The following is a 22,177-nucleotide window of genomic DNA, read 5'->3' as shown; positions in this document are numbered from 1 at the left end:
GATGGCACTTCTATATATGTGTCACCCACAGATCCCCCACCCCATAACAGTGCCATCCACATATCCCCCACCCCATAATAGTGGTATCCACAGATGCCCTAATATACCAGAGCTAAACCTGTGGGAGGGGCCAGTGGCATGCAAATGCAGCGGGGCCGGTGAGGTCACTGTACTCCGGCCCCTTCGCTCACTCACTGCTTTATTGCCTAAACCTTTTATAATAATAACTTTAATTGAAGTTCCGATCCCCAGCCCCATCTGTACTACTTACTACATGTCATGTAGCAGACAGGGCGGGGGCGGCCGGCCGTAACTCACTGATGTCACGTGCCTGCGCCGCCTGCCCTGCTCTGCCTGCTACAGGACATTTAGTAAGTAGTACAGATGGGGCTGGGGATCGGAACTTCAATTAAAGTTATTATTATAAAAGGTTTAGGCATTAAGGAAGGAAGTGAGTGAGCGGCGGGGCCGGAGTACAGTGACCGCACCGGCCCCGCCACATTTGCATGACACCGGCCCCTCCTCCCTCCCCCCTCCAGCTGATACATCGCAGTCTGCGATGTAAAGTGGCAGCATTCGTTCCATAGGATGCAGGGGCATTTTCCCCCCACTTTTGGGGGGGAAAAGTGCGTCTTATGGGGCGAAAAATACGGTAAGTAAAAGCGTTTTAAAGTTATTACCACATGTCAGATTTGCAAAATTAGACTGCGTCCTGAGGGCGAAAAATGGCTGTGTCCTGAAGGGGTTAAATGGGTTGTCTGCTTTTTTTTTTGTATAAGCGCTGCCTTCTCTGCTCTGTTTACCTGCTCATTACTGCAAATGCTACTGCGAGCAGGTGAACAGAACAGAGAAAGCAGCTCTCATATGAGCGCTGCCCTCTCTTAAAACAGCTGGGGGCTGTGGGCACAGAGGGCATTACTACTGGGGAGGGGGCACAGAGGGCATTACTATTGTGAAGTCTGCACAATGGGCATTTCTACTATGGAGGGGACACAGAGCCAGATGGCATTACTACAATGAAGGGGGCATAGTGCGCATTATTATTGTGAAGGGGGCACAATGGGCATTATTACTGTGAAGGGGGCACAATGGGGATTTCTACTATGGAGAGGGCACAATGGGCATTATTACTGTTAAGGGGCACAATGGGGATTTCTACTATGGAGGGGCCACAGAGGACATTACTAGCACAGTGGGCATTACTTCTATTAAGGGGGCACAATGGGCATTATTACTGTGAAGGGGCAAAATGGGCATTATTAGGGTACTTTCACACTAGCGTTTTTCTTTTCCGGTATTGAGTTCCGTCACAGGGGCTCAATACCGGAAAAAACTGATCAGTTTTATCCTAATGCATTCTGAATGGAGAGCAATCCGTTCAGGATGCATCAGTTCAGTCCCTCTTGGGTTTTTTGGCTGGAGAAAATATCGCAGCATGCTGTGTTTTTCTCTCTGGCTGAAAATCCTAAACACTTGCCGGGAATGCCGGATCCGGCATTAATTTCCATTGAAAAGTATTAGTGTTGGATCCGGCATTAAAATTGCCGCATTGACGGATTCATTCTTCCGGCCCGCGCATGCGCAGACCTTTAAATCTGTGAAAAAAATTAATACCGGATCCATTTTTCCGGATGACACCGGATAGACGGATCCGGTATTTCAATGCATTTGTCAGACGGATTTGCATCCGGATCCGTCTGACAAATGCCATCTGTTTGAGTCCGGATTGCCGGATCCGTCAGACAGTTCCGGCGACAGAACTGCCTGCCAGAATCCTCTGCCGTGTGAAAGTACCCTTTTCCGGTATTGAGTTCCGTCCTAGGGGCTCAATACCGGAAAAAAACTGATCAGGTTTATCCTAATGCATTCTGAATGAAGAGCAATCAGTTCAGGATGCATCAGGATGTCTTCAGTTCAGTCACTGTACAGTTTTTGGACGGAGAAAATACCGCAGCATGCTACGGTATTTTATCCATCCAAAATTCCGGAACACTTGCCGAAATGCCGGATTCGGCATTATTTTCGATTGATATGCATTAATGCCGGTTCCGGCCCCAAGTGTTCCGGAAAAACGGATCCGGTTTTGCGGTCTACACATGTGCAGACCTTTAAAAATGTGAAAAAGATAAATACCGGATCCATTTTTCCGGATGACAACCAGAGAGCCGGATCCGGTATTGCAATGCATTTGCAATACCGTAATGGTACCCATTTGCATACAGATTGCCGGATCTGCCTGCTGGAATCCAACAACGCAAGTGTGAAAGTACCCTTACTATGACGGGGGCACAGTGGGCATTATTACTATAAAGGGGGCACAAGGGGGATTATTACTGTGAAGGGGGCACAAAGAGGGCATTGCAACTGTGAAAGGGGCACAGAGAGGGCATAACTACTGTGTGGGTGCTAGCCACATACTAGTACTCCTTAATGCTTGTTAAGATTCCTTTCTAATGAGCGATGGTGGGGGCTAGGAGTGACCTTGAAGTTATAGTAACTTTCCACAAGAAGCTCACAGTTCATTAATGTAAAATGGCAGTATGAAGTACAAACATGAAGTCTTAACCCTCACAAGGGGGTACAAGTATTGGGGGAAGGGGGGTGGGTGCCAGAGAAAGTACCCACCCCGGGTGCCAAACACCCTAGGCACGCCACTGGTTGTTAGTGTTGCCTACGGCCATTGGTTAGTGCACCTTTTTTATTAGCTTCCTGCTTGACTTCCTTTATTTCACCCACTCAGGCTCCCCTACTATGTCTGCCTCTCTTTCCACCTGCCAGTTTGCTATGCCACAAAGTCATAGTTACACTTGAAGAATATGGACAAAAAAACGACTGTCATAAAAAAGCAAACCTAAAAAATGTATTAATATGTCATCATAGTGGACTTCAATCCGAATTTCAGGGGAAATTAGATTCGCTGCGAAGCCAAATTTCCTTGTGCTTTGTGGTAACGAATCAATTTTCCCTACAATGGTGGTAAAAAAAAAAAAATCCTACTCACTTCACCCATTAGCACGCAATGACGTCATCACACACCGTGCGATGAACGCAGCATCTGAGGGGTTCAATGACGGGGGGGGGGGGGGGGGGGGGCTGGCGCAATCACTGCTCCCCATCATTGCGCCCGCCACTCACAAAGAAATGCATTTCAGACTTAAAATAATTTGTCACAAAACTAATTTTGTGAAATTCGGCGAAGCAGCTGAATCAAATTTTTGAGAACTTCGCTCATCTCCAGTCATCACCCCTTCCTAAAAGATAAGTTAAGCCCCTCAGCAATATCTAGAATGAAGATAGGAGATACAGTATTTGAGATGTTTATTCGGAAGTACTCCTATGCACTCCCCATAAACACTAATTTGGGCTCTGAACTAATCTCCTCTTTTTATGAACAGGACACTACTCACACAGGACATCACCCTTCCACAACACTTTGCCTCTACCATCTCTATCCGCAGTCTACGATTCTGATCAGTGACTGCAGCTTAACTGCATTGTGTATAGGAGTTCCTCTCTCCATATAAACTTGGTCTGCTGTTCTGTATCTCCCTCATGCTTTACACTGCAGCACTACCTGTTCAATTTTGCTGCTGTGTGTAAGTGGAAGGTGAGTACATGGAGAGATGATTAGCTAACAGTAAGGACAGAAGATTATAAAATACAGGGACCCAAACCCTCAGACAGGGGCGTAGCTAGAAATGACTGGGCCCCATAGCAAAAAAAAATTATGGGCCCCCTCCCGGATCTCCCACCCCCACACACCTCTCGGACCTCTCCGCCACATCCGTAGGACTGAGCACAGACAGTTAGTCACTGGCAACGCATTTGTGCCAGTGTAGGAAATGTATGAATCTAAATGTCTGTGTATTAAAGAAAATTGTTAAATTGTAATGGGGTCTGTAACACAAGAAGGTGAAAGTACATATCGTGGGGTGTGTATGTGTATTAGACAGAAGGTAGGGATATGTATATTGTGTAGTGTGGGTATTAAGGAGAGTAAGGGGTATATATCTAGTGCTGATACACGTGTAGGTGAAGAGCCGCTTTGACATAATTCGTCTCTTTTATATTATAAGCTCCCCTTATATATAATTTACTTACAGTTCTGAAGACTCAGGGGTGCTGGCAGGCTTGGCCTCAGGGGTGCTGGCAGGCTTGGTCTCAGGGATGCTGGCTCGCTTGGCCGGGCAGAAGGAGTTTGGGAGACTGTGAGGCCTTTTTTCTCCAAGCTGCTCCGGAAAAAAAATATTTTTCATTATACCTCAGGTCAGACCACCAATCAGACCCCCAATGTTAATCAGATCTCAGCTAACAGCCCCAATAAGATCCCCAATGTTAATAAGACCCCAATAAAACCTCAGATCACACCTCAGCTCATACCCCAATATGAATGACCCCCAATCAGACCTCAGATAAGAGCCCTCAGTAGCCTCATAGTAGCCCCAAGTAGCCTCTCCATCAGCCCCCAGTAGCCTCTCCATCAGCCCCCCAGTAGCCTCTCCATCAGCCCCCCAGTAGCCTCTCCATCAGCCCCCGGTAGCCTCTCCATCAGCCCCCCAGTGCCTCTCACCAGCCCCCAGTACCATCTCCATCAGCCCCCAGTGCGCCCTCCCCGGTATTAAAATCATTGGTGGGCAGTGTGCCCTCCCCAAACCCCCCCTCCAGGTATTAAAATCATTCATTGGTTGGGCAGTGTGCCCCCCCCCCCCCCGGTATTAAAATCATTGGTGGGCAGTGTGTCCCCTGCCCTCCCCTGTATTAAAATCAATTATTGGTGGGCAGTGTGCCCCCTGCCCTCCCCTGTATTAAAATCATTAATTGGTGGGCAGTGTGCCCCCCTGCCCCCCCCCCGGTATTAAAATCATTGGTGGGCAGTGTGCCCCCCCTCCCTGTATTAAAATCATTCATTGGTGGGCAGTGTGCCCCCCCTCCCCTGTATTAAAATCATTCATTGGTGGGCAGTGTGCCCCCCCTCCCTGTATTAAAATCATTCATTGGTGGGCAGTGTGCCCCCCCTCCCCTGTATTAAAATCATTCATTGGTGGGCAGTGTGCCCCCCCTCCCCTGTATTAAAATCATTCATTGGTGGGCAGTTTGTCCCCCCTCCCTGTATTAAAATCATTCATTGGTGGGCAGTGTGCCCCCCCTCCCCTGTATTAAAATCATTCATTGGTGGGCAGTGTGCCCCCCTCCCCTGTATTAAAATCATTCATTGGTGGGCAGTGTGCCCCCCCTCCCCTGTATTAAAATCATTCATTGGTGGGCAGTGTGCCCCCCCTCCCTGTATTAAAATCATTCATTGATGGGCAGTGTGCCCCCCTCCCCTGTATTAAAATCATTCATTGGTGGGCAGTGTGCCCCCCTCCCCTGTATTAAAATCAATCATTGGTGGGCAGTGTGCCCCCCCCCCCCTCCCCTGTATTAAAATCATTAATTGGTGTGCCTCCCCTCCCCCTCCGGTATCAAAATCATTGGTGGGCAGTGTGCCCTCAAGCCCCCCCATCAGTGATGTCAGCGGCAGTTACTCTGCAGCATACTTACATCATTACATGTGGCCGCCTGGCGCTCTTTCTTCTTGTAACTAGAGATGAGCGAACTTCTGTTTTAAATTCGGCGTCTAAAGTTCGGCTTCCGGTTAGCGGAGGATCCCGATATGGATTCCGAATTCCGTTGTGGTCCGTGGTAGCGGAATCAATAATGGCCGATTATTGATTCCGCTACCACGGACCACAACGGAATTCGGAATCCATATCAGGATCCTCCGCTAACCGGAAGCCGAACTTTAGACGCCGAACTTAAAACAGAAGTTCGCTCATCTCTACTTGTAACGCGTCACAGGTCTGTGAGGCGCATTGCTTATGCTTATAGCAATGCGCCGCACAGACCTGTGTCGAGTTACAAGAAGGAGCGCCCGGCGGCCACAGCGCATGATGTAAGTATGACTAACTGACCATGGCAGCCAGGAATTCAGTAGCGTCCTGGCTGCCATGGTAACCGATCGGAGCCCCAGCATTACACTGCTGGGACTCCGATCGGAACTGCCGCTGCCGCTAATGAGGAGAGGGGGGGCCCCGATCGCACTGCCACTTGAATATATTTTTTTTTATCCTCAGCTGGCATCCTGGGCCCCCATTGGCGTAGGGCCCCATAGCCATTGCTATGGCTGCTATGGCGATCACTACGCCACTGCCCTCAGATAGAAGAGGACTATAAGGAAGCTGTAGATGGAGGGGAGGAGCATTAATAAGGCGGAAGGGCATGGGGAGGTGCTTTCACCAGCCATTGATTAGTAAACTGTTGACTCCTCCTCCTGAATGGTGCAGGACTCGCTGCGGAAGGAGAGGTTTTAGGGAAGTTGCTTGGGGTGTTTCCAAATTTTGCGCCTAGTTACGCCTTTGGGTACAGTAAGGTGTCATAGACTACTTTGGGGGCTGTATTATGGCTGCATTCCACTTGCATATTACTCTGGTGTCAATGGGTGGCCGAAATTAAATGGACTCTACAATTTGGACAACCCCTTCGTAATCACCAGTGTGGGCACAACACAAAAATACACATCTCCTATACTGCAGACCTCTTTATGAGAAGGACGAGGCCTTATCAAAGCAATCAATAAAAACAACAAAAGAAAAAGAGGAGGCGGCACAGTTGCTACACACTAAACAGTCTCCACTGCAAACCAACTGGCGATCCACCACACGTCTATGCCTCCATTACAATGTAGCAGTGCTCAAGCCCAACAGCAATAAATATAGTCCAATGTGAAGAAAACGATAAGGGTGGCACTAACCAATGTAGTAAAAAAAAGAATAATCCTTTATTTCATCCGGGATAACATTCAGCAGAGCTCATGGGGCGAGATGTCAGTTTCTCAAACATAATAGCGACGACGGCCGTTTAGCGCGGCTTTGCACTTCCTCGGGCCACTCTGATCCTTACTTTTCAGAAAAGAGGTTCTGCAGCATCTCCATCTCAAATTCCGTAATTTTATTTAAAGAATTAGAATGTTTCATATAATATAAAGATCTAACCCCTAAGTTTTGGAACTAAACATAAAAAAAAAAATCAGCAACCAATTCAAACTAAAAATGTGAAGCAGAAAATGTACTGTAAAGGTAAAAATCTATGTATCCTCGAAAACAGAAAATCTGCATCCATTAAACAAACACTATACATATATCTTAGTTCAGTAACATATTATATGCTCTGGCCATTATCCATCATACTGGAAGAGTATTGTTATGTCACCACATTTGGTGGTCAGGGATAAAGTTGTGAAGAAATAGCTGGGTTCGGTTATAGTAAGAATATCCCAAGCTCTGAACATCTCACATAGCACTGTCCAATTCAGGAGTATGGCACAACTGTAAACCTACCAAGTCACAACCAGCCACCTAACCTGACAGCCCAGGCAAGTAGAACATTAAGTAGAGAAGCAGCCAGGAGGCCCATGGTCACTTTGTAAGAGATGCTCAGGAAGGAGAATCTGTCCACAGGATAACTATTAGTCGTACACTCCACAAATCTGGCCTTTAGGGAAGAGTAGCAAGAAGAAAAGCATTTTTGAAAGCAAGCCATAAAAAGTCCCATTTGCAGTTTGCCACAAGCCATGTAGGGGACACACCAAACATGTGAAAAAAGGTGCTCTCATCAGATGACACCAAAATGTAACTTTTTGACCTAAATGCAAAACGCTACGTGTGGTGAAAAACTAAAACTGCACATCACCCTGAATACACCATCCCCAACATGAGACATGGTGTTGGCACAGCATCATGCTTTGGGGTCGCTTTTCTTCAGCAGGGACAGGAAGCTGGTCAGAGTTGATGGGAAGATGGATGGAACTAAATACAGGGCAATCCTGGAGGAAAACCTGGTAGAGGCTGCAGAAGACTTGAGACTGGGGTAGAGGCTCATCTTCCAGCAGGACAACGATCCTCAATATACAGTCAGAGCTACAATGGAATGGTTTAGATCAAAGCATGTGTTAGAATGGCCCAGTTAAAGTCCAGACCTAAATCCCATTGAGAATCTATTGCAAATTGCTGTTCACAGACGCTCTCCATCCAATTTGACTGAGCTTGAGCCATTTTGCAAAGAAGAATGGGCAAAAATGTCAAAATTTCAGCTTCTAGATTTGCAAAGCTAGTAGATACTGTACATACCCCAAAAGACTTGCAGCTGTAATTGCAGAGAAAGGTGGTCCTACAAAGTATTGACTCAGGGGGCTGAATACAAATGCATGCCACACTTTCTAGATTTTTATTTATTAAACATTTTGGGGGTGTAACGTGAAAAAATTGGGAAAAGTTCAAAGGGTATGAATAAGTTTTCAAGGCACTGTATATAATCCTGCAATTTTCCAACGGGCCGCTAGGTCTAATATTAGGTCACAATTTCTTGTTCTTTACAGGTGACCTTTCAGTAGATATCTCATTATTACCACAGGCAGAATTACAATGACAAGAAACACTATTGTACAGGGTGGGCCATTTATATGGATACACCTTAATAAAATGGGAATGGTTGGTGATATTAACTTCCTGTTTGTGGCACATTAGTATATGTGAGGGGGGAAACTTTTCAAAATGGGTGGTGACCATGGCGGCCATTTTGAAGTTGGCCATTTTGAATCCAACTTTTGTTTTTTCAATAGGAAGAGGGTCATGTGACACATCAAACTTATTGGGAATTTTACAAGAAAAACAACGGTGTGCTTGGTTTTAACGTAACTTTATACTTTCATGAGTTATTTACAAGTTTCTGACCACTTATAAAATGTGTTCAAAGTGCTGCCCATTGTGTTGGATTGTCAATGCAACCCTCTTCTCCCACTCTTCACACACTGATAGCAACACCGCAGGAGAAATGCTAGCACAGGCTTCCAGTATCCGTAGTTTCAGGTGCTGCACATCTTGTATCTTCACAGCATAGACAATTGCCTTCAGATGACCCCAAAAATAAAAGTCTAAGGGGGTCAGATCGGGAGACCTTGGGGGCGATTCAACTGGCCCACAACGACTAATCCACTTTCCAGGAAACTGTTCATCTAGGAATGCTCGGACCTGACACCCATAATGTGGTGGTGCACCATCTTGCTGGAAAAACTCAGGGAACATGCCAGCTTCAGTGCATGAACAGTTTCCTGGAAAGTGGATTGGTCGTCGTGGGCCAGTTGAATGGCCCCCAAGGTCTCCCGATCTGACCCCCTTAGACTTTTATCTTTGGGGTCATCTGAAGGCAATTGTCTATGCTGTGAAGATACAAAATGTGCAGCACCTGAAACTACGGATACTGGAAGCCTGTCCTAGCATTTCTCCTGCAGTGTTGCTATCAGTGTGTGAAGAGTGGGAGAAGAGGGTTGCATTGACAATCCAACACAATGGGCAGCACATTGAACACATTTTATAAGTGGTCAGAAACTTGAAAATAACTCATGAAAGAATAAAGGTGGGATTTTTGTGAAATTCCCAATAAGTTTGATGTGTCACATGACCCTCTTCCTATTGAAAAAACAAAAGTTGGATTTAAAATGGCCGACTTCAAAATGGCCGCCATGGTCACCACCCATCTTGAGAAGTTTCCCCCCTCACATACAGTATACTAATGTGCCACAAACAGGAAGTTAATATCACCAACCATTCCCATTTTATTAAGGTGTATCCATATAAATGGCCCACCCTGTATAGAAAAGACAAGATCCGCCATTCACAATAGGTGATATCAGAGGTCACAGAGCATGCCTAGAAAACTCTCCCATAGAAGTCTCCCCTCCTGTCCATTCTGTCTATGGCCCATGTAGCTCCTTTCAAAAGACAGGAAGTCCTAACATATTTTTAGTGTGAAAACTGCACAATTTTATGATGTTTTTTTTAAATCAAAATATGCTTAACATAAAAGCAATAGTCACCTCAACCCCTCCCTCCACATCAGGACTCACTGGACATGTTGGGTGTTGCTGTGGACAATGCTCTGAATGTGGGACCGTTCTTCTGCACCCTGGACGCTTGGAGTATGGACCTTTGGTTGCTAATAGCAACACAGAATAACGCAGCAGGCAGGAGTGGTTTGTAAAAATCATTGTATTTAAAAAAAAAATACATGAATATAAAATATCAGAGGATAAAAGATCGTCAATAAGCAAAGTTGTTCTTATAAAACATTAGTACAGTGTCTCAGTTAGCATGGCTTCTGCGCTAAGATATCATATGATACTATGAGAAAACCCGTCTACTCTGTAGAAATACTGAAGGTTTTGGTGCTAATGTGCCACAAAGTAACCAGTAGCCATCTTGTCTTCATCCTGGACATTCAGCTTCCAATAACCTGACAGCGCGTTACTTTCTTGGCATTTGATTTTGTTTGCAAATCTTCATGAAGTTTTGACAATTCCAAGAAAAATGATGCAAATACTTTGGTCCCCTGTATGTAATTAGATCTACAATAAAGATGAGAGAACACATTTGTTAGAGCATCTATTAGATCAAATCTCCTTCAACGTTTGTACTGTGTTTACATCGCAAAATACAGCGTTCCCATCTGGAGATTTATGACATATCCACAATGACAGGAGCAGGTCCAGAGGTGGGACCCAGACCTATCTCAAAAACAGTGTCCCATCTCCAACTGCTACATATGGAGAAGTGGCCGCACTTGTATGCGCCTTCCGAAATAGCTGACTAAGCACACTTGGCTATTTTTGGAAGTCAAATTGAAGTGAATGAAAAGTGTGACCACCTTTCCATTCATGGTAGCGCAAGACAGGCCCTTTTCTCCAGATAGGAGTGGTCCCAGAGGTAGCACCTGCACCTTCCAGACATTTAGAGCATACCTCACCCAGCTCTCCTTGTATCAGTGTATACACAGAAGGCTGTCAATCATCATGAGTGGGCAGGGTAATCAGGACTCTCACTATCTCTCAGGAGTCCTGCCAGGATTTTCTCTGCTTTTTACTCAGAATCCTGCACCAAGTCATATAAAACTATATATCGCAGAGCTCAGCTTCTCTCCCTCTTTCATATCCCTGTCTCAGATAGAACCACCAGGAATGACAGGTTCATTTTAATCGTCTGGGGCAAAATGTATCCCTAACCACCAATTTCTGTGTGATCCTTTATAAAAATGCTTCTCACCTGCTTATTTTTTCATTTTGTGAGTGTTCACCATCATCTGCACCACCAATGGGAAGCATCATTATCTTCTTTTTGGTGAGATCCTGAAAGGTCCGGGCCAGTGGAATAGTTGAACCATCCCTGATCATGTCTGGTGTAATACCAAACACTACAAAGTACAAGAGAGATAATCACATACTGTGCTATCGCCAATAAACATTCAGTAATGAGATCTTTCAAGCATGCTGGTGATGCTTCACACTAATATTACTAAACTCTGACATATCTATTCCCAATGGTCCACTCAAATCATGAGATCTTGTAACCTCATTGCTGGAGTACATACAGCATTTACCAATATTTTATCTGTTATGTCTTTAACACAAGTGTATTTCAAAACTCATTTTAGCTACTCCAGCCTCTCGATCTAAATACTTTTGTAATTGCATGTAATTAAAAATGTATTATAGCTACTGATTTATTCAATGAAATCTATCTGTATGTTACTATATTACCACCTGCTGTTTGCGCTTTTTGAAAAACAACTAAATAGCCCCTTCCACCATTCGTATGCAAAAAGAGTGAGGGTCATTTATTATACTGAAATACGCCTATATTAGGCGTATTTCAGGCACAGATTGTGACGCAATGGGTAGTTGAGCCACAATCTGCGACTTTTCCCCGCTCACGCCAGGTCTAAAATTGTGGCCGTGGTGGGGACGGGCTGGCAGGCCTGTCTAATTTACTATTTTCTATGCCTGTTTCAGGCATAGAAAAAGGTCTAAATGTAAGGCAGCTAGGATGCTGTTTTACATTTAAAAGCGGAGGTGGATCCGCCAAAATTATGAAGATGCCGGCGCCTCTACAGAACTTTGGCAAATCCAATGCCAGAGCAGGCGTTTATCAAGACTGGCGTCTTAAACACCTAAAATGGGCCCCAGTGTCTCTGTGAGTTGGCATACCTTTTGTACAGTATAGGAAACACAGTTTTCTTATACAGAGGGATGCATACTGTGCAGTATATGGGGCTTTGTTTTACAGTGGGAGTCTTGTGGCAGGGGAATAATCCCTATCTGTGCAGTGTCCCACTCCGTGTTAGAAGTGGGTCCCTAAACCTTTTATAATGTCATGTTTTGCTAATGTCAATTTTGTCTGTAATAGCTGCAAAATCCTTACAACAGGCTGGTAACTGCATTACACCGATTCACCACTAAGTGGTGCCATCACATTACATATAAAGAACAGGTCAGTCACAGGAAGTTTGATGAGAGGTTAGTGGAGGAAAGGAGAGAGGGATAGCATGTAGCTGCTGATGTGTGCCCCTGGGCACTCTCCAGTAGGGTAATCTAGATAGAATCAAGGCCAAGGTTACTGGATCCTTTCTGTAGTTCCATTGTCCAGCCAGTGACAAAGTGGACTTTTGTGTGTAAAGGCAACCTGTCCAAAAAATGGAGCAGAAGACTGTTGCCTGTCGCTAGAGAGACCGCCCTGTTGGTTGCAAAGTTCTGATCAAGATCTAGGTACCGGAAGTCTGGGTTATTGGAGGGAAGCCACAGCTAAAGAAAGTACCTTTCCCAAACCAGCCAAACCTAAGCCTGTATTAACCAGCCCTACCGATCCTGTTGTTGAGATTTGCAGCTCAGCCATTTTATTGTATACCAAAGTACTACTACTGGATTATAACTACCTCAAGGCAATTATTAAAGTTCCAGTGTGTTTAACTCCTGACTCTCTCCTTATTTGTCACTATCCCTCATTGGACCTAATGGTGCTGGTATCACGAACACCATGGACCCTGTCTCTACGGCACCTTAAAAACCACACAACCAAGGGCAACTCAACCACCATCTGGCGGGAATCCCTGGACAACAGAGTGTGCCCCGAAGGAACTGGTGCTGTCCTTCCATTCACTGCACGCCGGCCCAGGGAGCTCTACAGAACTGTGAGTAAACTACTACTATCCCCATCGGCCCACTAACACTCACATATTGCCCCTGCGGCCCCGTCGCTGCATCTCCACCTATGATGGAAGGAATAAAATTATATGGAGAACAAGGGTTTGGCGTCACTCAATATCTGGCACAAATATAGGCAGGCAAAGGACAATATTCAGGAATATTATTTATTAGGTTACTCACAACATGTTGTGTAAAATAACGAGATAAAATGACAGTAAAACTTTAAAAATTATAAAAAATCACACATATAGCATATTAGGACTCCTATAAGACTTCCTATGTTCAGTCTCTTTGTATTATTATATGGTTCACAGTTCATATATGGTGAATTACCAAGTGAGGTCAATGGTAGTTCAATTGATTTGAAACACTTTGGTAATATAAATGTACTTTACCACTCCTGTTTAGCCGTACAGATGCCTGGCTATGGGCTGCAAGGATCGCTCCTATTAAACGTGGGGCCGCTTGGCTGTAAGCTGCTTGGTTTGTGAACTGCAGGAAACACTCCCGTTGGCCGTGCGTCCGCTTGGCTGTGAGCTGCAAGGACCTTTGGAGGCGGGTTCGCCTGTCGACACTTCCCCGTATTGCTGAATGTTACAACCAACTCTGACCTTCCAGGACCTGATCGTGGCGTCCCACGTGGTTCGGCCGGATCGGTCAGGTGACTTCCTCTTTCAGGCGGGGTTTTCAAATGAATACAGCATTCGCTTGTAATAATCGGTGTCTTCCTTGTATCGTCCCACACTGTCTGCCGACCATACGCGTTTCGGGATGAGATCCCTTCCTCAGTGGTACAGACAGTGGGATTGAAATGTCCTTTTTATATCATCTTTAATTGATGAAATGCATGCTGGGACAGTGGGGGACTTGGAAGACCAGGATGTGGATTTCTAATGGTAGTTCATTCATGATCATTCGGATACATGTATTCCATACAAACAACTACAATGTTGTGTATATATATATATATATATATATAAAATCTTGATACATCCTTACAAAGAGTATTGCTATATGGATGATGTAATGATGCCACGATACATTAATTTATTAAGTATAACACACATTAAAAATATAACATATATCAGCAACATATGCGCACTTGCGATTTTGGTGCGTTTTTATATTTCAATAAAAACCTATATTTAAAAAATGTTATTGTCCGTGGAATAAGATTTCATATATTTGTTAGATTTTCATAGATTTTCATAAAAAAGGGGGAAGGGGGGAGTTTCAATAATTGCACACAGTATTTATATGTAGAGAATTCATCACTGGTATATTCATCCAGTTAAAACAATAAATATGAAAATAAAAACAGATATAAAGATTTCAAAAACATAACTATTTAGGATAAAAACTTCCGATGTTCAAAAAATTCCAAAAAACGCACCTGCGGTTCCGGTGCGTTTTTAGTGCGTTTTTGCTAAAAAAAGTAAATATGAGTCGAGGATGATACTGAGGATATAGGGAAGCATCCCCTATATTGCACATCATATACTTGGTGATGTTCATACTTGAAATTGACTTTAAATGTGCTATATGTTGTTTAAGGGGGCGCGGACCTGCCTAGAAGGAGAGATCTGGGTGCTGGTAACACAGCCTAACACCAGATGTCCCATTCAAGGCAGACCAACGACCCATTATAGGAATGCGAAGAGTTCTAGTTCTGCGTTCAGACCCCTTGGAATAAGGGAGTCGAACTCAAAGATCCTCTTCGATTCATTTCTGGACATACGGAGGATATGGTTCCCACCTCTCCATGGTTGTTCAACTTTCTCTATAGCCATATATGTCAAACTGGATGGGTCGCTCCTATGGTAATCCCTATAGTGTTTAGACAGAGAGTGCAATTCATATCCCTTTTTTATGTTATTCACGTGTTCTGATATCCTCTTTTTTAGGGTACGTTTTGTTCGTCCTATATACTGCTTATGGCATGGGCATTCTATCAGATAAATCACGTTGGTAGAGTCGCATGTCAACCCTTCTTTGATATCCAAGAAAAAGGAATTTTGGGTTGAGATTGCCTTCAGGATCTTTTTAGGGAATTTTGTAATTCTACAATTAGAGCAACGCCCACATCTATGGAATCCTTTAAAAGATAACCAAAAATACTTGTGCGTCAATATGTATCTGACCCCTTCTATTACGTAATGGATTTGTTCTTTATTCATGGATTTGTTCTTTATCAGCTGGGAGGGGCGATTGTAGTCCTTAACACAAATGACTACATAGAGGAATGCCTGCGACAATTGAATGAAGAGTCCACATATACTAAACTAAAACGAGATCCTACAGAGGACTACTTCAAACGACTAATACAATATTGCAAAAAAGGCACTGTCTCAGGAATTCTGTCGGAGCAAGAGGCAAAGTATATTATGAGTACAGAAAAAAGAATGCCAGTGATGTACTGTATTCCTAAGATACATAAGACTCTAACGAAACCTCCAGGAAGGCCCATAATATCCGGGATAAACTCTATTTCCTCTAATCTGTCAAGATATATTGACCAATTGTTACAACCGACTGTAAAGAAAATACCATCATATATCAAAGACACCACTGGAGTAATTAAAATTTTAGAGGGGATGCAATATAAGGAAGGATATATACTGGGGACACTGGATGTCAATTCTCTGTATACCATAATAGATCACGAACAGGGCCTAGAAGCACTTAGTCAACAACTGACCCAGAGTGGAACCATGAATAAAGAACAAATCCATTACGTAATAGAAGGGGTCAGATACATATTGACGCACAATTATTTTTCCTTCAATGGTGACGTCTATGTCCAGTGCAAGGGCACCGCCATGGGCACCAGATTCGCCCCCAGCTATGCCAATTTATTCATGGCAGAGTGGGAATCCACTGTCATTGCATCGAGACTGGGGGCGGATCTGGTGTTGTGGCGTCGCTATATAGATGACATCGTGTTCATATGGCAGAACACGATGTCATCCCTCATTACTTTCTTGGAGGAGATAAATGTGAACAATTTGAATCTAAAATTCACTTCCACTATAGATATGAGGAATATTCAATTTCTGGATCTTGACATCAAAGTTGAGGGGGATAGACTAATTTGTAGCACACATCATAAATTGGTGAGCAAAAACAGCTTTATATTATACACAAGCTGTCACCTACCAAGGTGGCTCATCAATGTCCCCAAGAGTCAATTTAGAAGATTAAAACGGAATTGCACACAGGACCAACAGTTCACAATAGAAGCAGAGACTCTAAAAAAACAATTTATTGATAGACAGTATCCAGCTCATGCTTTGGAAAAGTCATTGGAAGAGGTCAAAATGTTAGATAGAATAGATTTATTTGTCCCTAAACAAAAACATGCGATTGATGAAAAAATGAGAATGATCCTACCATTTCATGCCCAATATAGGAGTATGGAGAGAATCATTGCAAAGTATTGGCACCACTTACTTGGAGACAAGGTGGTTGGGCCCATACTCACTAACACACCCTTGATCACATACACTAGGGCCTCCAATTTAGGATTGAAGGTAGCGCCATCTATAAAGAATAGAGAATACAATATACAGAAACATAATTGGTTATCTTTTAAAGCAGGGGTGGGGAACCTCCGGCCCGAGGGCCGTATGCGGCCCACGGTATCATTTCATGTGGCCCCCGGCCCCCTGCCAGAACATAATGTGAAAATGCTTATGACCCCTTCCATTATGGAAGCGGTCATTAGCATACGGGAGGCACAGGAAGGTGAGAACAGCACTGCACTGGCTGTCCTCACCTTCCCTGGTCTTCTTTCAGCCCCACACTGTGTCCTGACACATCCAGCGTCAGGACGCAGTGCACGTAGACGTGCACTATGACCTGACGCTGTGCGGTGTGAGGTGACAATATAGTGCGGCAGAAAGAAGAACAGGGAGGGTAAGTGAATCTGCCAAGAGGCAGCGCCGTACGGAGCTGGAGAGGTAAGTTTATTTGTTTATCTTAAATACAGTATCTGATCTGATGTCTGATTGGGGCTGATCTGAGGCTAAAGGAGGGTGGGGAGGGTCTGATGGGGGTCTGATCTGAGGCTTGGGAGGGTCTGATCTGAGGCTGGGGGTGTCTGATCTGAGGCTGGGGTTTGATAGGGGTCTGATCTGAGACTAGGGGGGCTGATGGGGGCTGATCTGAGGCTGGGGAGGGTCTGATGGGGGCTGATCTGAGGCTAGGGAGGGTATTATGAAGGTCTGATCTGAGGCTGGGGGGTCTTATAGGGGCTGATCTGACCCTGGGGGGTCTGATGGGGGCTGATCTGAGGCTGGGCGTCTGATCCGGGTCTGGTCTGAGGCTGGGGGTCTGATGGGAGTCTGATCTGAAGCTAGGAAGGGTCTGATTGGGGTCTAATCTGAGGCTTAGAGGTCTGATGGGAGTCTGATCTGAGGCTGATGTAGGCCTGGGGGGTCTGATAGGAGGCTGATTTCAGGCTGATGGAGGTGGGGGCAGATATTTTGCTGAGAAAGGGACAAAGGCAGGGACAGTTGCGAAGAAAGAGGCAGGGAGAGTGAAAGCTGGGTGAACCCCTCTCTGGACCCCCTGGGTTTAGCTTCCTGCCATTAATGTCAAATAAGTAACATTCTGAACTTAAAAATTAGACTGCTATGTGTGGTCAATATGGCGCCTGTATTGTATGTAATATACTGTATATATATAGTGCAGGCGCTATTTTGTGCTGCAAAAATACAGCCCTCTAGATTATTTTAATTGAAGTGCAATTTCTGTAACTTATCCCTAAGTCAATTATATGTTTGACCAAATACAGCAGTAAAAAATTTTTATTGAGAATTTTGTATGGCCCCCGAATGATGTTACAAATATCCAAATGGCCCTTGGCAGCAAAATGGTTCCCCACCGCTGTTTTAAAGGATTCCATAGATGTGGGCGTTGCTCTAATTGTAGAATTACAAAATTCCCTAAAAAGATCCTGAAGGCAATCTCAACCCAAAATTCCTTTTTCTTGGATATCAAAGAAGGGTTGACATGCGACTCTACCAACGTGATTTATCTGATAGAATGCCCATGCCATAAGCAGTATATAGGACGAACAAAACGTACCCTAAAAAAGAGGATATCAGAACACGTGAATAACATAAAAAAGGGATATGAATTGCACTCTCTGTCTAAACACTATAGGGATTACCATAGGAGCGACCCATCCAGTTTGACATATATGGCTATAGAGAAAGTTGAACAACCATGGAGAGGTGGGAACCATATCCTCCGTATGTCCAGAAATGAATCGAAGAGGATTTTTGAGTTCGACTCCCTTATTCCAAGGGGTCTGAACGCAGAACTAGAACTCTTCGCATTCCTATAATGGGTCGTTGGTCTGCCTTGAATGGGACATCTGGTGTTAGGCTGTGTTACCAGCACCCAGATCTCTCCTTCTAGGCAGGTCCGCGCCCCCTTAAACAACATATAGCACATTTAAAGTCAATTTCAAGTATGAACATCACCAAGTATATGATGTGCAATATAGGGGATGCTTCCCTATATCCTCAGTATCATCCTCGACTCATATTTACTTTTTTTAGCAAAAACGCACTAAAAACGCACCGGAACCGCAGGTGCGTTTTTTGGAATTTTTTGAACATCGGAAGTTTTTATCCTAAATAGTTATGTTTTTGAAATCTTTATATCTGTTTTTATTTTCATATTTATTGTTTTAACTGGATGAATATACCAGTGATGAATTCTCTACATATAAATACTGTGTGCAATTATTGAAACTCCCCCCTTCCCCCTTTTTTATGAAAATCTATGAAAATCTAACAAATATATGAAATCTTATTCCACGGACAATAACATTTTTTAAATATAGGTTTTTATTGAAATATAAAAACGCACCAAAATCGCAAGTGCGCATATGTTGCTGATATATGTTATATTTTTAATGTGTGTTATACTTAATAAATTAATGTATCGTGGCATCATTACATCATCCATATAGCAATACTCTTTGTAAGGATGTATCAAGATTTTATATATATATATATATATATATATATACACAACATTGTAGTTGTTTGTATGGAATACATGTATCCGAATGATCATGAATGAACTACCATTAGAAATCCACATCCTGGTCTTCCAAGTCCCCCACTGTCCCAGCATGCATTTCATCAATTAAAGATGATATAAAAAGGACATTTCAATCCCACTGTCTGTACCACTGAGGAAGGGATCTCATCCCGAAACGCGTATGGTCGGCAGACAGTGTGGGACGATACAAGGAAGACACCGATTATTACAAGCGAATGCTGTATTCATTTGAAAACCCCGCCTGAAAGAGGAAGTCACCTGACTGATCGGGCCGAACCACGTGGGACGCCACGATCAGGTCCTGGAAGGTCAGAGTTGGTTGTAACATTCAGCAATACGGGGAAGTGTCGACAGGCGAACCCGCCTCCAAAGGTCCTTGCAGCTCACAGCCAAGCGGACGCACGGCCAACAGGAGTGTTTCCTGCAGTTCACAAACCAAGCAGCTTACAGCCAAGCGGCCCCACGTTTAATAGGAGCGATCCTTGCAGCCCATAGCCAGGCATCTGTACGGCTAAACAGGAGTGGTAAAGTACATTTATATTACCAAAGTGTTTCAAATCAATTGAACTACCATTGACCTCACTTGGTAATTCACCATATATGAACTGTGAACCATATAATAATACAAAGAGACTGAACATAGGAAGTATTATAGGAGTCCTAATATGCTATATGTGTGATTTTTTATAATTTTTAAAGTTTTACTGTCACATGTTGTGAGTAACCTAATAAATAATATTCCTGAATATTGTCCTTTGCCTGCCTATATTTGTGCCAGATATTGAGTGACGCCAAACCCTTGTTCTCCAAATTGTACTCTCAAACAGCAACAGGGAGTGCTGTGTGGCAGTGCACCCATTCCATTGTACATCAGTGAGTGAGCCACCTAACCTTGAATAAAATTATATGTGGACAGAGTCAATTTTTACCATATTCTATAATAATGACAAACATCTTGTGCAGCAGATCTGCTGCAGATTCGCACAAGGATTAGTCCTATTTTCATCACAATACTTAACACCATGGTGGCCAGAAATTCATCAGGTATTTTTACTATGCATTTAAATGGAATCCCAATTCACATGCATTGGATGAGGCATTCACTAAATTTAGGTGCAGAATCCACACTGAAATCTGAGACAAGTAGAACTGTCGGACTACCTAGTTGTGCATTTAAAGATCATCTGTCAGCAGCTTCGATAATGCTAAACAGCTGATGGCACTAAATTGGGGCTGGAGAGGACAGTAGAATATGAACCTCTACACTGCCATATTCTTCTTCTTCAGTGCAATGGTGCATCACTGAGAAGTGTTCTCTGCTCCGTGCATTGAGTTGCCTGCACTTCTGCTTCGAGCGACAGTTGTAGCATCCATCCAGGAGATCCCTACAGCTCAATGTGGAGAAGAGAGAACACTTCACAGCAATACTCTGCTTCCATTGCACTAGAGGAGCAGAACCTGGCAGAATTAGGTGTGGGAATTAGCTGTGGTAGAGGCAGGATTGACCAGCTTGCGGACAGTCAGAGACAGTGACACACAGGATGAAGTCCAAACAAAGTTCCACTTTATTGTGGTTTCAACAACAAAAATAAAAGGCCTTTACATTCCAGGCAAAACACAAAAACAAATCCTGCTCGTCTGAGCACTACCTAAACAGTGTTTCACTAACTATCCTATACGCGGTACTGTCAGCTCTGAAGTTACTCACAAGCACCAGCATATCAGTCCCAGCTCTTCCAGCTCTCAGCCCAGACTCTTTTATGAAAGCACTGCAGGTGCAGCTAACCAGAGACAGCAGGCTAGAACTCTTACCAGAAGTGGACTGCGGATTGGGGAACCTGCCCAAATCTTACCCAATCCAAAACTCCAGGCCCTATGTTGGCTTTTTACAAAGCCACCTCAGGAAAGCTTGGGCTTTCCACTACATACTGGGCATTCCCTGGAGCTTAAGCTGCATATGACTTTGGATTCTGGGGGGAAAATACCTGCCATCAATCACTCTACCTGTCACTGTCTCACATACCCTCCCCCTCTGTTCGAACCTGTGGGGTCCGACACTTTTAACTATCAGACAATGTGTCCTAGACAGAGCATCTGCATTTTCTTGCAGATTGCCTGCTCTGTGCTCAACAGAAAAGTAAAAATTTTGTAAAGTGAGAAACCACCTCGTCACTTGTGCATTCCTCTCTTTTTGCTGGCACAACCACGTAAGTGGAGAGTGGTCAGTGACCAACCTAAAGTGGCGTCCCAAAAAGTGATTCCAGGGCCCACTTAATTGCTAAGCACTCCTGTTCAACAATGCTATAAATTTTTCTGAGCAGGAGTAAGCTTCCTGCTAAGATATGTCACAGGATGTTCCACACCGTCAACCTCCTGTGACAACACTGCACCTAGCCCTACATCAGACGCTTCAGTCTGGACGAGAGCCACTTTTAATTCTTGGAATGCCTGTTCAGCTTCGGCATTCCACTTGACCATGACAGACTTACTTCCCTTGGCAAGGGCTGTTAACGGGGCTGCTGTATTGGCAAAGAGAGGAATAAACTTGCGGTAGTACCCCACAATTCCTAAAAAAGCTTTCATCTGATTTTTGGCGACAGGATGTGGCCAGTGTTGGATAGCTTCAACTTTATTTATCTAAGGCTTTACCATTTCCCTGCCAATTATGTACGCCAGGTAACGTGCTTCCTCCAGGCCTAAAGTACACTTTTTGGGGTTGGCGGTCAACCCTGCCGCTCTGAGAGAATGTACTACAGCTTGTACTTTTGGTAAGTGGCTCTCCAAATCGTGACTAAAAATAATGATGTCATCCAAATAAGCTGAAGCATACCGACTATGGGGTTTAAGGACAATGTCCATTAATCTTTAAAAAGTTGCTGGAGCCCCATGTAACCCAAAGGGTAAGCAGACATATTGGAAGAGCCCATCTGGGGTAACAAACGCAGTTTTTTCTTTTCCTCTGTCAGTAAGAGGAACTTGCCAGTAGCCTTTGGTCAAGTCAAGGGTGGAGAAGTATCTAGCATGGCCGAG

The 22,177-nt window shown here is 44.1% G+C and overlaps 1 protein-coding gene across 1 annotated transcript in view; it reads right to left on the bottom strand.

Moving 5' to 3' along the window:
• Window positions 1-10,064: 10,064 nt before the first annotated feature.
• Window positions 10,065-22,177, bottom strand: part of LOC121001433 (beta-Ala-His dipeptidase-like) — a 63,923-nt gene continuing 51,810 nt past the window's right edge. Inside the window, exons 12-13 of the mRNA XM_040432496.1 lie at window positions 11,133-11,280; window positions 10,065-10,438 (exon numbers count right to left, since the gene is read on the bottom strand). Of these exons, the coding sequence (XP_040288430.1) occupies window positions 10,312-10,438; window positions 11,133-11,280 (275 nt within the window). The 3' untranslated portion in view covers window positions 10,065-10,311. The remainder of the gene's footprint in view (window positions 10,439-11,132; window positions 11,281-22,177) is intronic.

This window comes from Bufo bufo, chromosome 5 (genome assembly GCF_905171765.1).
Source record: "Bufo bufo chromosome 5, aBufBuf1.1, whole genome shotgun sequence".
In the NCBI taxonomy this organism is placed as follows: Eukaryota; Metazoa; Chordata; class Amphibia; order Anura; family Bufonidae; genus Bufo; species Bufo bufo.
The sequence above is the reverse complement of the archived record's forward strand: the minus strand, read 5'-3'. Positions and strand labels throughout refer to the sequence as shown.